Raw genomic sequence first — 14,201 nt, 5'->3', positions numbered from 1 at the left:
TCCAAAGAATGGAAAACCTACATTATGAGAGGAGACTCAAAGACCTTGTCTTGAGTCTAACCAAAAGAAGGCTGAGGGGAGAGCTAATTGATCTCTAAATACATCAGAAGGATAAATAAGAGGGAAGGAGAGGAGTTATTTAAGTGCCATTGTGCACACAAGAACAAATGGCTATAAACTGGCCATCAACAAATTGAGGCTTGAAATTAGATGAAGGTTTCTAACCATCAGAGGAGTGAAGTTCTGGAACAGCCTTTGAAGGGGAGAAGTGAGGGCAAAAAACCATAACTGGCTTCAAGACTGAGCTTGTTAAGTTTATGGAGGGTATGGTGTGAGGAGACTGCCTACAATGGCATATAGGGGTGAATTCTTGTAGTCTTGACAACTTGACTTAGGGACATTGTCATAAATATAAAGAGAAGGGTAACCACCTTTCTGTATACAGTGCTATAAAATCCCTCCTGGCCAAAGGCAAAAACCCTTTCACCTGTAAAGGGTGAAGAAGCTAAGGTAACCTCGCTGGCACCTGACCCAAAATGACCAATGAGGGGACAAGATACTTTCAAATCTGGAGGCGGGGGAACAAAGAGTTTGTCTGTCTTTGTGATGCTTTTGCCAGGAACAGATCTGGAATGCAGCCTTACAACTCCTGTTAAGTTAGTAAGTAATCTAGCTAGAAATGTGTTAGATTTCCTTTTGTGTAATGGCTGGTAAAAGAAGCTGTGCTGAATGGAATGTATATTCCTGCTTTTGTGTCTTTTTGTAACTTAAGATTTTTGCCTAAAGGGATTCTCTATGTTTTGAATCTGATTACCCTATAAGGTATTTACCATCCTGATTTTATAGAGGTGATTCTTTTACCTTTTCTTCAATTAAAATTCTTCTTTTAAGAACCGGATTGATTTTTCATTGTTCTTAAAATCCAAGGGTTTGGGTCTGTGTTCACCTGTACAAATTGGTGAGGATTCTTATCAAGCCCTCCCCAGGAAAGGGGTGTAGGGCTTGGGGGGATATTTTGGGGGAAGACGTCTCCAAGTGGGCTCTTTCCCTGTTCTTTGTTTACAATGCTTGGTGATGGCAGCATACGGTTCAAGGACAAGGCAAAGTTTGTACCTTGGGGAAGTTTTTAACCTAAGCTGGTAAGAATAAGCTTAGGGGGTCTTTCATGCAGGTCTCCACATCTGTATCCTAGAGTTCAGAGTGGGGAAGGAACCTTGACAGACATGCTCTTCATTGATAGTTGGCTGAGGGTATAGCGCAGGGAAGTGCCACAACTGGGTAATTAGATTAGAAAGGCTGATGTTTGTAGCCACTTTGTGATACTGCTTGCTATGAAGCCAACCGCTGCAGTGATGCAGCCTCCATACGACATCAAGGGCAATCCATTCAATTTTTTCTTGACATCCCATGGATTTGACAGATAAAAATTATAAACACAGCAAACAAGACTCTTTTCTAACTTATCCATATTTCAAGGCTGAGAAGCTAAAATTTAACCATCTAATTTTAAGAATTTAATATAAAAATGAGGAATACTAACAAGAATCCAATTGATATCATTGTGTAAAATACCTTTGAAGCCTACACAAATAGCACTGTAAAATCCCTCTGTAGCGTGCTCAGTAGTGTTTGTTCTTAATTTCTACTCCCTTCTTGTTACACAGGAAGATAGGAAGTTGATAGTAGAATTGTGCTCAGTTTTTCTTTATCTTATATTTTTATATCTCTAATTCCCTGGTGTTCCTTGCAAAAGACAGACATGCTGTTTCAGTGCTAAGTTGTCTAGTTCCTTCTTTGGCCAGCGCAAGATTGTTCTCTGCTGAACATGTACGAGTGCTTTGTTCAGTCTAGATTTAAACGTATGTCTTGAGCAACAGGCTTTCTGCCACTCTTCTTTATTAGCGGAAGGAAAATGCAAATTAAATTCATACTCTTTAGTTATGCAGATCCATGGATTTCCAGCTAGCTGTCAATTTTATTAAATTTTATACTATTTCTCAGTCTGATGTGGAATCAGCCATAGAAGTAGTGGTCTTCAGGGCAGTGCTCCAAGCTGACTCAGACATCTGGGGTGAACTCTTGGCCCTGCAAAGTCAATGGCAGTTCTTTTGGTTTCAGAGGGGCTAGGATTTCACCCCAGAAATCTGATTTTACTATTCCAAGCAATTGTGGTTAACTGTGGATCGTACTTGAATTTGCTAGGGCTATATATACTCATACTATAGCTGAGAAAATTTGTCAAATAGCAGTACTGTTTCATTTGCTTTGTGTTAATACAGATTACATATATATTATATAAATAAGATTACAATAAAAATTGAAAATATTGACAAGGGTTCTTATGAATAGCATTCTTTTCTCATAGGTTGGCCACTTTTTTAAACCGGACATCCCCTATCTTGGCTGGTAAGCTCTGGAGAGTGGACTTGAGGGGGAGATAGTGCTTGTTTTTACTCTCTCACAACCTATAGGTGTCATCATTTGGAGTGACAGATATATCTGAAATCCCAGAGAGATGATTCTCATATCTTTACATTTGACTTGTAACTAAGCTTTCTGTCTACCAGATTTTGTTATCCAGTCAGAAGGGCTTTTTCTATATTATCCACTTTTATTTTCCAGGTTTGGTTCTTATAGATCAATATGCACTCCAGTTCTCTCTGTACTGTGCAAAGGAGTTCATTTACCATAAGGTCCATCTTAAAGGCATGCTGCCAAAAAGCCTCTATTAGACTAATCTGTTTACTCTGCATTCTCTTGGAAAGCCTGAATTGCAATCCCAGGCCCCCTGTTTTAAGTCTAACAAGCCTGTGAGTTTCCCTTTTGTGGTATAACCTGGGAGATCATAGAATCATAGAATCATAGAATATCAGGGTTGGAAGGGACCCCAGAAGGTCATCTAGTCCAACCCCCTGCTCAAAGCAGGACCAATTCCCAGTTAAATCATCCCAGCCAGGGCTTTGTCAAGCCTGACCTTAAAAACCTCTAAGGAAGGAGATTCTACCACCTCCCTAGGTAACGCATTCCAGTGTTTCACCACCCTCTTAGTGAAAAAGTTTTTCCTAATATCCAATCTAAACCTCCCCCACTGCAACTTGAGACCATTACTCCTCGTTCTGTCATCTGCTACCATTGAGAACAGTCTAGAGCCATCCTCTTTGGAACCCCCTTTCAGGTAGTTGAAAGCAGCTATCAAATCCCCCCTCATTCTTCTCTTCTGCAGGCTAAACAATCCCAGTTCCCTCAGCCTCTCCTCATAACTCATGTGTTCCAGTCCCCTAATCATTTTTGTTGCCCTTCGCTGGACTCTCTCCAATTTATCCACATCCTTCTTGAACTGTGGGGCCCAAAACTGGACACAGTACTCCAGATGAGGCCTCACCAATGTCGAATAGAGGGGGACGATCACGTCCCTCGATCTGCTCGCTATGCCCCTACTTATACATCCCAAAATGCCATTGGCCTTCTTGGCAACAAGGGCACACTGCTGACTCATATCCAGCTTCTCGTCCACTGTCACCCCTAGGTCCTTTTCCGCAGAACTGCTGCCTAGCCATTCGGTCCCTAGTCTGTAGCTGTGCATTGGGTTCTTCCATCCTAAGTGCAGGACCCTGCACTTATCCTTATTGAACCTCATCAGATTCCTTTTGGCCCAATCTTCCAATTGGTCTAGGTCCTTCTGTATCCTATCCCTCCCCTCCAGCGTATCTACCACTCCTCCCAGTTTAGTATCATCCGCAAATTTGCTGAGAGTGCAATCCACACCATCCTCCAGATCATTTATGAAGATATTGAATAAAACCGGCCCCAGGACCGACCCTTGGGGCACTCCACTTGATACCGGCTGCCAACTAGACATGGAGCCATTGATCACTACCCGTTGAGCCCGACAATCTAGCCAGCTTTCTACCCACCTTATAGTGCATTCATCCAGCCCATACTTCCTTAACTTGGTGACAAGAATACTATGGGAGACCGTGTCAAAAGCTTTGCTAAAGTCAAGAAACAATACATCCACTGCTTTCCCTTCATCCACAGAACCAGTAATCTCATCATAAAAGGTGATTAGATTAGTCAGGCATGACCTTCCCTTGGTGAATCCATGCTGGCTGTTCCTGATCACTTTCCTCTCATGCAAGTGCTTCAGGATTGATTCTTTGAGGACCTGCTCCATGATTTTTCCAGGAACTGAGGTGAGGCTGACTGGCCTGTAGTTCCCAGGATCTTCCTTCTTCCCTTTTTTAAAGATTGGCACTACATTAGCCTTTTTCCAGTCATCCGGGACTTCCCCGGTTCGCCACGAGTTTTCAAAGATAATGGCCAGTGGCTCTGCAATCACAGCCGCCAATTCCTTTAGCACTCTCGGATGCAACTCGTCCGGCCCCATGGACTTGTGCATGTCCAGCTTTTCTAAATAGTCCCTAACCGCCTCTATCTCCACAGAGGGCTGGCCATCTCTTCCGCATTTTGTGATGCCCAGCGCAGCAGTCTGAGAGCTGACCTTGTTAGTGAAAACAGAGGCAAAAAAAGCATTGAGTACATTAGCTTTTTCCACATCCTCTGTCACTAGGTTGCCTCCCTCATTCAGTAAGGGGCCCACACATTCCTTGGCTTTCTTCTTGTTGCCAACATACCTGAAGAAACCCTTCTTGTTACTCTTGACATCTCTGGCTAGCTGCAGCTCCAGGTGCGATTTGGCCTTCCTGATAACATTCCTACATGCCCGAGCAATATTTTTATACTCTTCCCTGGTCATATGTCCAACCTTCCACTTCTTGTAAGCTTCTTTTTTATGTTTAAGATCCGCTAGGATTTCACCATTAAGCCAAGTTGGTCGCCTGCCATATTTACTATTCTTTCGACTCATCGGGATGGTTTGTCCCTGTAACCTCAACAGGGATTCCTTGAAATACAGCCAGCTCTCCTGGACTCCTTTCCCCTTCAAGTTAGTCCCCCAGGGGATCCTGGCCATCCGTTCCCTGAGGGAGTCGAAGTCTGCTTTCCTGAAGTCCAGGGTCCGTATCCTGCTGCTTACCTTTGTTCCCTGCGTCAGGATCCTGAACTCAACCAACTCATGGTCACTGCCTCCCAGATTCCCATCCACTTTTGCTTCCCCCACTAATTCTACCCGGTTTGTGAGCAGCAGGTCAAGAAAAGCACCCCCCCTAGTTGGCTCCTCTAGCACTTGCGCCAGGAAATTGTCCCCTACGCTTTCCAAAAACTTCCTGGATTGTCTATGCACCGCTGTATTGCTCTCCCAGCAGATATCAGGAAAATTAAAGTCACCCATGAGAATCAGGGCATGCGATCTAGTAGCTTCCGTGAGCTGCCGGAAGAAAGCCTCATCCACCTCATCCCCCTGGTCCGGTGGTCTATAGCAGACTCCCACCACTACATCACTCTTGTTGCACACACTTCTAAACTTAATCCAGAGACACTCAGATCCATTAAAGGTTTCCAGTTGCATCATAAGAGCAAGAGTTGAAGCAGTATATGATACGTCATCTGTAAAAGAAGCCTCAGACAATTGGTGCTTCACTAGGACTTTTCTCCAATACTACCTTATTTCCAAAGATTTCAGAGACACTGCATGTACGCTCTTGGGATGTGACCAACTTGCACTTAACTGGAAGTCTAATAAACTGGATTGTGCTGTACCTTAAAACTGTTTGTTTTTGTTCTGCTTCAGTGTGTGTCTGTAGATTATCATCAGTAATTTTATTATGTTCTAGGGGTTAAGAACAGTTTTAAAAATTAGATTAATGGTTTTTACTCTGACTATGATAGTGTTTATATAAATTCATTCTCAAGGTTGCTGTTGTACTTACTGTTAGGCTGCACATAACAAATAGTGGAGACAGCCTTGGAAAAAGTTAGAATATTTTCAAGGTGATCCCTTAAGGCTTATTTTCCCTCTGTGTCGAAATGATTTACCTCATTTTAATGGTTGGTTAGATACTGAAATGTATTTTTCTCCTGTGTTGTATAAGAGTGGGTGTGTGTGTGTGTGAGAGAGAGAGAATGAATGAAGCACTGTATGGATCAAAAGACTGCTAATGATATAGAGTCTTTCACCTCCAGATCACCAGTTCAGATCCAGTCTGGGTCAATAATTTAATGCTATTGCTCTCTGATGGCTGTTGGGTAGTCTGTTATTTTAAGTGTTAACTATACGCTCACCGTGGTATAAGACAGCCAAATAAAGTCAAAGGGCCCCCAAGAGTTTACATTCTTTGGGGGGTTAATTATAGATGGGGCTAGTAGCTCTGACTATTAAAGTTGCCTGACACTTCTCACTACAAGATCCTGTTTTCAGTTGTGTGTAACATTGCCATACTTTAACAGTGTGGGTTGAAATTTTTCATGCCAGATGTCTGGTTAAGGCTGAATTGTTTTGGAAAGTTTCCGCCCAAATGGCGTAGCTGTTTTTGAGACTGAGGCTATGTCTACACTAGCACTTTTGTTGATCAGGGGTGTGAAAAAAACACCCAGAGACACACAGACAAGCTACACTGACGAAAGCACTGGTGTGAACAGTGCTATGTTGTCAGGAGACACAACTGTTGCTCATTGGCACTGCTGGAGTACTGTGTCCAGTTCTGGTGTCCACAATTCCACAAGGATGTTGATAAATTGGAGAAGGTTCAGAGAAGGGCCAAGAGAATGATTAAGGGATTAGAAACCATTTCTTATAGTGATTGATTCAAGGAGCTCAATCTATTTAGTTTAACAGAGAGAAGGTTAAGGAGTGAGTCGATTAGTCTGTAAGTCTACATGGGGAACAGATATGTGATAATGGGCTCCTCAATCCAGAAGAGAAAGGTAAAACATGATCCAGTGGCTGGAAGTTGAAGCAGGAGAAATTCAGACTGGAAATAAGGCATACATTTTTGATAGGGTGATTAGCCATTGGAACAATGTACCAAAGGTTGTGGTGGATTCTCCATCACTGACAGTTTTTGACTGGATGTTTTTCTAACAGGTCTGCTCTACAGATTATTTTGCGGGAATTTCTATGGCCTGTTGTAGAGGAGATCAGACTGGATAATCACAATGGTCCCTTCCAGCCTTGGAATGTAGGAATTGTATTTCTGATGGCTTGGTTCATGAAAGGGAAGGTCTTAGCCAATATGTAACAATATGCTTCCAGCTACCTGGAACATAATGCCCTCTGGCCATGCTATAGGCCATAGTGCATATTCTGTAAATGCTTCCTTAAAAGGTTGAAGTTTGCAAGTGTTTAAAGCCTGGATTTTCTGCAGAAAGGTGTAGAGAGTGGTCGAACATTGTGTACTCTAAGGACTGTCTTCACCCCGGGACGTGTCTGGTGAGGAGATTGACTCACAATCGTGTTGTGTTGTGGTTACCAGCTAACAAAAAATGCAAATACTAGGAAATAAGTAGTGGGAGAATTGTTTTGTCCTGGAAGTCACTGGCTTAGGCAATGTTACATAGGGGATCAGAGTCCTCCTTAGTTCTTGACATGCTAAAGGTGAGAACATTACTACAGAGACAGCATGTTCTAACACTTAAGGGAGCAGCCTACTGTCTGTTTCAGGAATAAGCCTAGTCTCTTGAGGTTGAAGTTCTAGCCATTGGTTGGAGATGTTTAATACTACACAAGGGCTTTGAGTTAAAAAGGAAAATGAGGAGAGGGTCATTCTGAGAAAATATTACTGTACCTTTTAGGCCCCATGAACCTTAGTGTCTCTTTAAATATTCTAGCTCTTTAGTGAAGAGCATCTGTATATCTGTTTTTCCTCGGTCAGTACTCCAGAATCTTCTCACACATATAGGAAAATGTTTAGTAAACCTTGCAAGAGAGAACTTCGACACCTCTTCATGCAACAAATAAATGCCACACTGGAAATCGCATTAGGTAATTAATCCTTGTGTAAATAGAAGGCTTGATGTGCATCTGTGGGGCTGTAGGATGCATCTCAGGTGATAAATAAATTCTCTATCAGAGCCCTGAGTGAGTTATAAAGCAGTCTTTTCATGGGTAGGATGTTCATTATCTTTCAAGTGTGACCCTATGAGAAAACAAAAATATAAGCCTTCACCTTGGTAGATGATACTAAAGTGGAAGGGCAGCTGTTTGCTGATTTCTCAGGAATGTGCGTGTTAGCTGGAGAGCACTCAAATGAACACATTAAAATTACTTGGTTACAAGATAGGAACGGAGTACTTGTGGCACCTTAGAGACTAACCAATTTATTTGAGCATGAGCTTTCGTGAGCTACAGCTCACTTCATCGGATGCATCCGATGAAGTGAGCTGTAGCTCACGAAAGCTCATGCTCAAATAAATTGGTTAGTCTCTAAGGTGCCATAAGTACTCCTTTTCTTTTTGCGAATACAGACTAACACGGCTGTTACTCTGAAAGATAGGAACAATGCTACCTGCTCAGCTAGGGCAATGCATTTTCCCCCATGTGAAGGTAATTTTTTCTTTTGTACATTGTAATGAAATCAAGAATCTAGTGTTGATTTTTATACATTGTAATGAAATAAAAAAACTAGTGTTGATAGAGGTAGAACTGCAGACAGGTCAGCACTTGCTGTGGGAAGACTACTTGAAAACAGTGTTGTTGCAGCTGTGTTGGTCCCAGGATATTAGAGCAACAAGGGGAAGAGGTAATATATTTTATTGGACCAACTGCTGTCAGTGAGAGAGACAAGCTTTCAGGCTACACAGAGCTTGTCTCTTTTATCAAAAGAAGTTGGTCCACTAAAATATATTACCTAACCCATCTTCTCTCTCCTTGAAATCAGGCTCTCTGGGGCTTACCTTTTTATTTGCATGGTGTATCTGAAAGGAAGTCTGAGAGCATACAAGATTTTCTGCTTTAGGGCTTCTTGTCGGAGTTTTGTGGTACACTCTAGGATATATGTAGTAGGGAATCCTGGGAGTGCTGATGAATCTGGCTGAGCAGAGGTCACCATACTTATTGTCCTGTCATTCTTCCTTTCCCTTTCCTTCAGTCCTGTAATGCAGGGCGGTGGCACAGTAGGATATGAGGGATGAAGTGTTTGGGAATGTAACTCAAACCAAAGATTTGCTTAATTCCATAGAAGGATGATGGTTGAAATCAATTAATCTCTTGCTGAATTTATTTTATTCATTTCTAGCTGATACTGCGCTAAAATTCTGCTCCCTAAGTACATAGGAATGGAAGCAGCTCTGGGATTAGCATCTGTATAACAGGGTTTTTTGACTCAATTTAAGTTTTACAGAAAACGAATCTCCCAGAACTGCATCACTAACTTTCTTTTTTGCCTTCTGCACAAAAGCTGTAGAACTTGGGTAGGAACAGAATGTGAAAGTAAATTAGAAGTCAAATGATTTCATAGCTTTGTATTGTTAAAAATCTCAACTCTTCTCCTCCTCTAGGTCTGGAGGGGCACACTAGCCCGCCTTCGGTATAAGAGGACAAAGGCTGCCCTCACAATAATTAAGTGCTACCGCCACTACAAAGTGAAGTCCTACATCCGTGAGGTCACCAGGCGTTTCCAAAGCGTGAGTTCCATGCGGGATTATGGAAAGCATGTGAAGTGGCCCAGCCCTCCAAAAGTGCTGCGCCGTTTCGAAGAAGCACTGCAGGCAATTTATCACAGGTACAAGGAAGACCCTTTATTTCATTCGAAATGAGGCATCGTTGGTCACAAACTAAAACATAAGAATTAACAATGGCCATTGATTCCTATGTGAATATATTTTTCATATAGTAGATCTACCGTATTCTGTAGAAGACATATTATGTATATTGTGACAAAGTCAGATTGGACAGCTGCAAGAGGGTCTTCATATTGGGTTCTGGGAGGTGAGCGGGCACAAGCCCGCCCACAGCTCAAGATAGGTGTGCGCCAGGGTCTCCCTCATGCTGCAAAAGGGACAGGCATTGGGGACAGGTGAACTGCACTAGGTACAAGCCTGCCCACGGTTAAAGGACCCTCCCCCAGCCTATGGGGAGGATCCACTGAGCCTGGGACTCAAATAATTATGGGGGGGGGGAGAGACACTGAAAAACTAACAAGGATGGGTGTGTGGGTCAAAAGTAGGGAACCTGAAGGGGACACTGAGCAGAGAACCCTGGACAGCACCCACTGCTCCTCTAAGGTGCCAAGGGAGCCAGCGGACACTGCCCAGAGGAACTCTGCCTGGATATGTGAGTGGAGAGGAACTTACCCAGCGTGCCATGGGGCCAAGGTAGAGTATAAGCTGACCCACCAGGGTGCCTCACCCTCAACAGGTGGCATTAGGTCCTACCATTTAGTGTCAGTGCGGAACATGAGGGTGAGGAAATGGAGAGTATGGAGCACGAGTGTGTACAGATATGCCCGTCGCGCAGTTTGAAAGCAAACTGGCTGCAGGTCACACAAGGTATACGGGTGGGGCAGCCAGGGAGGCTCATGGGACAGGGGCCTGATAAAAAGATCCAGAGGGCCTAGGGTATGGGGGTGGGCAGGGAACACCCTTCTGCAGGACCTGCTCGAGGTGAGCCAAAGAGGCGGGCGACAAGGCTGCCCTCATCTCCTGAAATACGAAGTGTGGAGAGCCCCATGCGCTGAGCAAGTGTCAGGGGATCCACGCAATTTCCCTGATCATAGTCCAGGAGGTCTCTGATCCTGGTGTCTCCTGCCAGGACCAGCCTCTGGCGCACCTAGCGGGACTCCGCCACCTGTACACCGAGTTGGGAATTGTGTAGCAGGGGCTCCGCAAGGAGATCTACCCCATTGGCGACTGCCACAGATCTGGTTGGCAAAACCAGCTTCCAGGTCTGGAGCACGTCCTGGTGGAAGACCGGAAGCTCAGAGATGTCTCGCGGAAGACCTCTCGGATGGAGATAGTCATAGATTCACAGATACTAAGGTCAGAAGGGACCATTATGATCATCTAGTCCAACCTCCTGCACAATGCAGGCCACAGAATCTCACCCACCCACTTCTGCGATAAACCTCTCACCTGTGTCTGAGCTATTGAAGTCCTCAAATCATGGTTTAAAGACTTCAAGGTGCAGAGAATCTTCTAACAAGTGACCTGTGCCCCATGCTACAGAGGAAGGCGAAAAACCCTCAGGGCCTCTTCCAATCTGCCCTGGAGGATAATTCCTTCCCGACCCCAAATATGGCGATCAGCTGAACCCTGAGCAGCTGATAAAGGAGCTGCCGGTCATATCGGAGCCCTCGGAAGTGGTGCAGGAAGGCATGCGCCAACATGCTCTACGCCTGACTACCTGCACCGTAAAGAGGTCTCTGCAGGGCCTGGGACAGAAGACATGGACCTGTGCAAGAGGGTCCTGGAAGGCCGATACATTAGCCCTCGAACGTTAAAGGCCCTTTTTCATACAAGCTGAGAAGGGGTTACCTCAGGTCAATCAGGGGTATCTGGATCCAATTAAGGGCTGCCTGAGGCCTTTAAAAACCCCTCCTCTGGTGGGGGGGAGAAAAGGGGTGAGAGAGAGACAAGCTAGTGGCAGCAGGGGAATAAGCTTCTCCAGGGTGAGAGGCTGTGTTCCTTCACATAGAGGAACAACCAAACCTGAGTGCCTGCTAGGGGAAGGACTGACACCCCCTGACAAGCAACAGGATGACACCCTGACCCAGCGAGGAGACAGGGAAAGGTATCCCTCTTTGTTTTTGTATTTACAAGACTGATTCTTTTTCGTTCGGTGAAGAATCACTCCTTAGGCCACCCTGGGGCATATCCTGAAAACACAGCTGAAGGAGCACAGAAGGAGGAAGGCAAACACTGCCCAGGGTAGGGCTGATTTACCCCAGGCCCACCATTGCCAGAGGGGGCAGTGCTAAGTCTGGTGAGATGAAGGAGGTGCCTTGCCACAATATCTATAATCTATATTTAGTACTGTCTCCCAGTATTTAGAGGCATCAGAAATCAGTGCTTTCAAACTCAGTGGTGCAATATCAACATCTGGTGCTAGTCCAACAGAGTAGAGAAATTAGCATGGCTGCATTTTGAAGAGTGGCTGTAAAAATGGTGCCTCTTTATTGAACAGCTCTGCTCCCTGTATATGTTCAGAGTCAGAACGGACTTTGGCTAAAAGGTTTTTAATAGCATTAGCCTCGTAAAGCCAATACTACTACAGAAGCATGGGAGACAGTGTGGCCTAGTGGATAGGGCACTGCACAGAGAGTTAGGAGACCTGGATCTAATCCTAATTCTGCCATTGACCTGCTAAGTGACCTTAGATAGATCACTTCACCTCTGAGCCTCTGTTTCCCTTTCTGCACTAGTTTGGCTTGTCCAGTTAGATTGTAAACTCTTCAGTGTTGGGGCTGTCTAACCCAATCGGGTCCCAAATTTGGTTAAAGCTTTGGAGCGTTCCTGTAACACAAATAGTAAGAGTGAAGTAGACTGTGTTCCTGTTTTCACATCAACAGTTAAGCAAGTTCCAGTTGCTGGGTCAATTCTGTCATTAAAGGGAAATGGGGTAGCTGAGCCAAGAATTTGGCTTGCAGAACCTTTATTATTGGTGATGTGCTAACAGCCCAGCATGATTCTTGGATGCCAGGGCATGTTTACAGGACTAGCAGGTAGGAAAACATTTTATTCTGGAATTGGAGACAACAAACATGGAACTTTGTGATGCCATCTCTTACAAAGTCACTAAGTGTGTTGTTTGAAAAATGACTTCAATTGAATAATGGCAGCTAGAAAAGTCTGTTTACCCCAACTCTCCCGGTGTAAATCAGGTAAGGCTCCCGATTACTCTGGTCTTGCTATGGGGCACAGATAAACTTTGGAGTTGATTAGATGTTCTTTTTTCAGGTGGAGAGCAAATGTGCTTATCAAGAGCATCCCACCAGAAGATCTTCCTCAGCTCAGGGCTAAGGTTGCTGCCATGGAATTGTTGAAGGGTCACAGAGCAGATATTGGGCTACAAAGAGCCTGGGAGGGTAACTATATTGCATCGGTGAGTGCTGTGATAGAAATGTTCAATCTTCCGTCAGTGCAGATGAATAGGGAAGAACCTCCCTGGTGAGGCCTAAGGGAATCAGGAAGGGAGAGTCGGAAAACAGTGAGTGTTCTAAAAATTAAATGCATTCCAACTCCTCCATTAAGAAGTAGTCTGTAAACAGTTTCAAAAAGATTCCAACTTTTACTGTGCTAAGAACTATAATTTTGTAAATACCAAACCTTATTCTCATTATTCTTGGGGCCACTGTTAATCAAGATACCAATTAACATCGTCAGTTGACTCTTCCAGTGCCCAGAGATAGGATGGAAAATGCAACATGAGAATAAAATTGCAGTCGTTAGGGTGGAAGTTAGAAAATAGCATAAATGGAAGAACTAGGCAGAGGAAAATGCTTAACTGCCTCTGAGAGCGTAGTGGAAATTTCCTTATGTGTCTTCCTCAAAGGTAGCTCCCGCTTATTAGAGCCTTCCTTTTCCCTTAAGCCTTTGTTTCTAAAAGGTCCTTTAGAAAAGCATGCAAAACTCCGGATGCTGTTTTTCTGTACTGCAAGGAAATGTCTGATACACTCCCTTATCAGGAGACTTTATTACAGACTTCTTGGTGAGCTTGCCATTCCATCAGGCCTAGGTTGACGACAAAGCATGATTGCTCTGTTTGGTAATTAAGAAAAATTATGTGCCCGTCTTTGTTTGCTCTTCCAGAAACCAGATAACCCTCAGACCGCAGGCTCTTTCATCCTTATTGCCAATGAGTTGAAGAGGAAGGACAAGTACATGAATGTGCTCTTCTCATGTCACGTCCGCAAGGTAAATAGAATGAGTGGTTGGAGGAGGAGGAGAGAAATCTACAGAAAGTCAAAAGCTAGGCTGGGAACAGAAATGCCACAGACTGATTTTCTTGTGGCTGAAGTGAAGTTTTCTGATGCTAAGGATGAGGAGAAAATATTTAAGTTCTGAGCAGCCCTATCATCTGACCATTTGTTGCTTTAGGGAGATTGAGTTTGGAGTAGATATTTTATATTCTGTAATATATCAGGTGGAGTTCAAAGCAGCAGCCCAAACAGAAGGCATGTCATTGAAGTTTGCTTTCCACTAAAGCTCACAGGCACTGGATAACAAACTATTCTCTAAATTCCTTTGTGATGTATTGTGAAGTAATAATTCTTTTCCTTAGTGTTTGTAAGACCCTTGAAGGTTTAAAATACTACTCAGCAATCGGTGAAACCAGGGAGGCTAGATCATAGTGCAAGTATATAGGCTAC

General features: G+C 43.9%; 1 protein-coding gene across 1 annotated transcript in view; it reads left to right on the top strand.

Moving 5' to 3' along the window:
• Positions 1-14,201, top strand: part of MYO1D (myosin ID) — a 356,217-nt gene that overhangs the window by 196,738 nt on the left and 145,278 nt on the right. The window contains exons 17-19 of the mRNA XM_073326164.1: positions 9,394-9,617; positions 12,790-12,934; positions 13,642-13,746. Coding sequence (XP_073182265.1) covers positions 9,394-9,617; positions 12,790-12,934; positions 13,642-13,746 — 474 coding nt within the window. The remainder of the gene's footprint in view (positions 1-9,393; positions 9,618-12,789; positions 12,935-13,641; positions 13,747-14,201) is intronic.

This window comes from Lepidochelys kempii, chromosome 27 (assembly GCF_965140265.1).
Source record: "Lepidochelys kempii isolate rLepKem1 chromosome 27, rLepKem1.hap2, whole genome shotgun sequence".
NCBI classification, from domain to species: domain Eukaryota; kingdom Metazoa; phylum Chordata; order Testudines; family Cheloniidae; genus Lepidochelys; species Lepidochelys kempii.
Note: the sequence above shows the minus strand (reverse complement) of the source record. Positions and strands in the feature narration are given on the sequence as shown.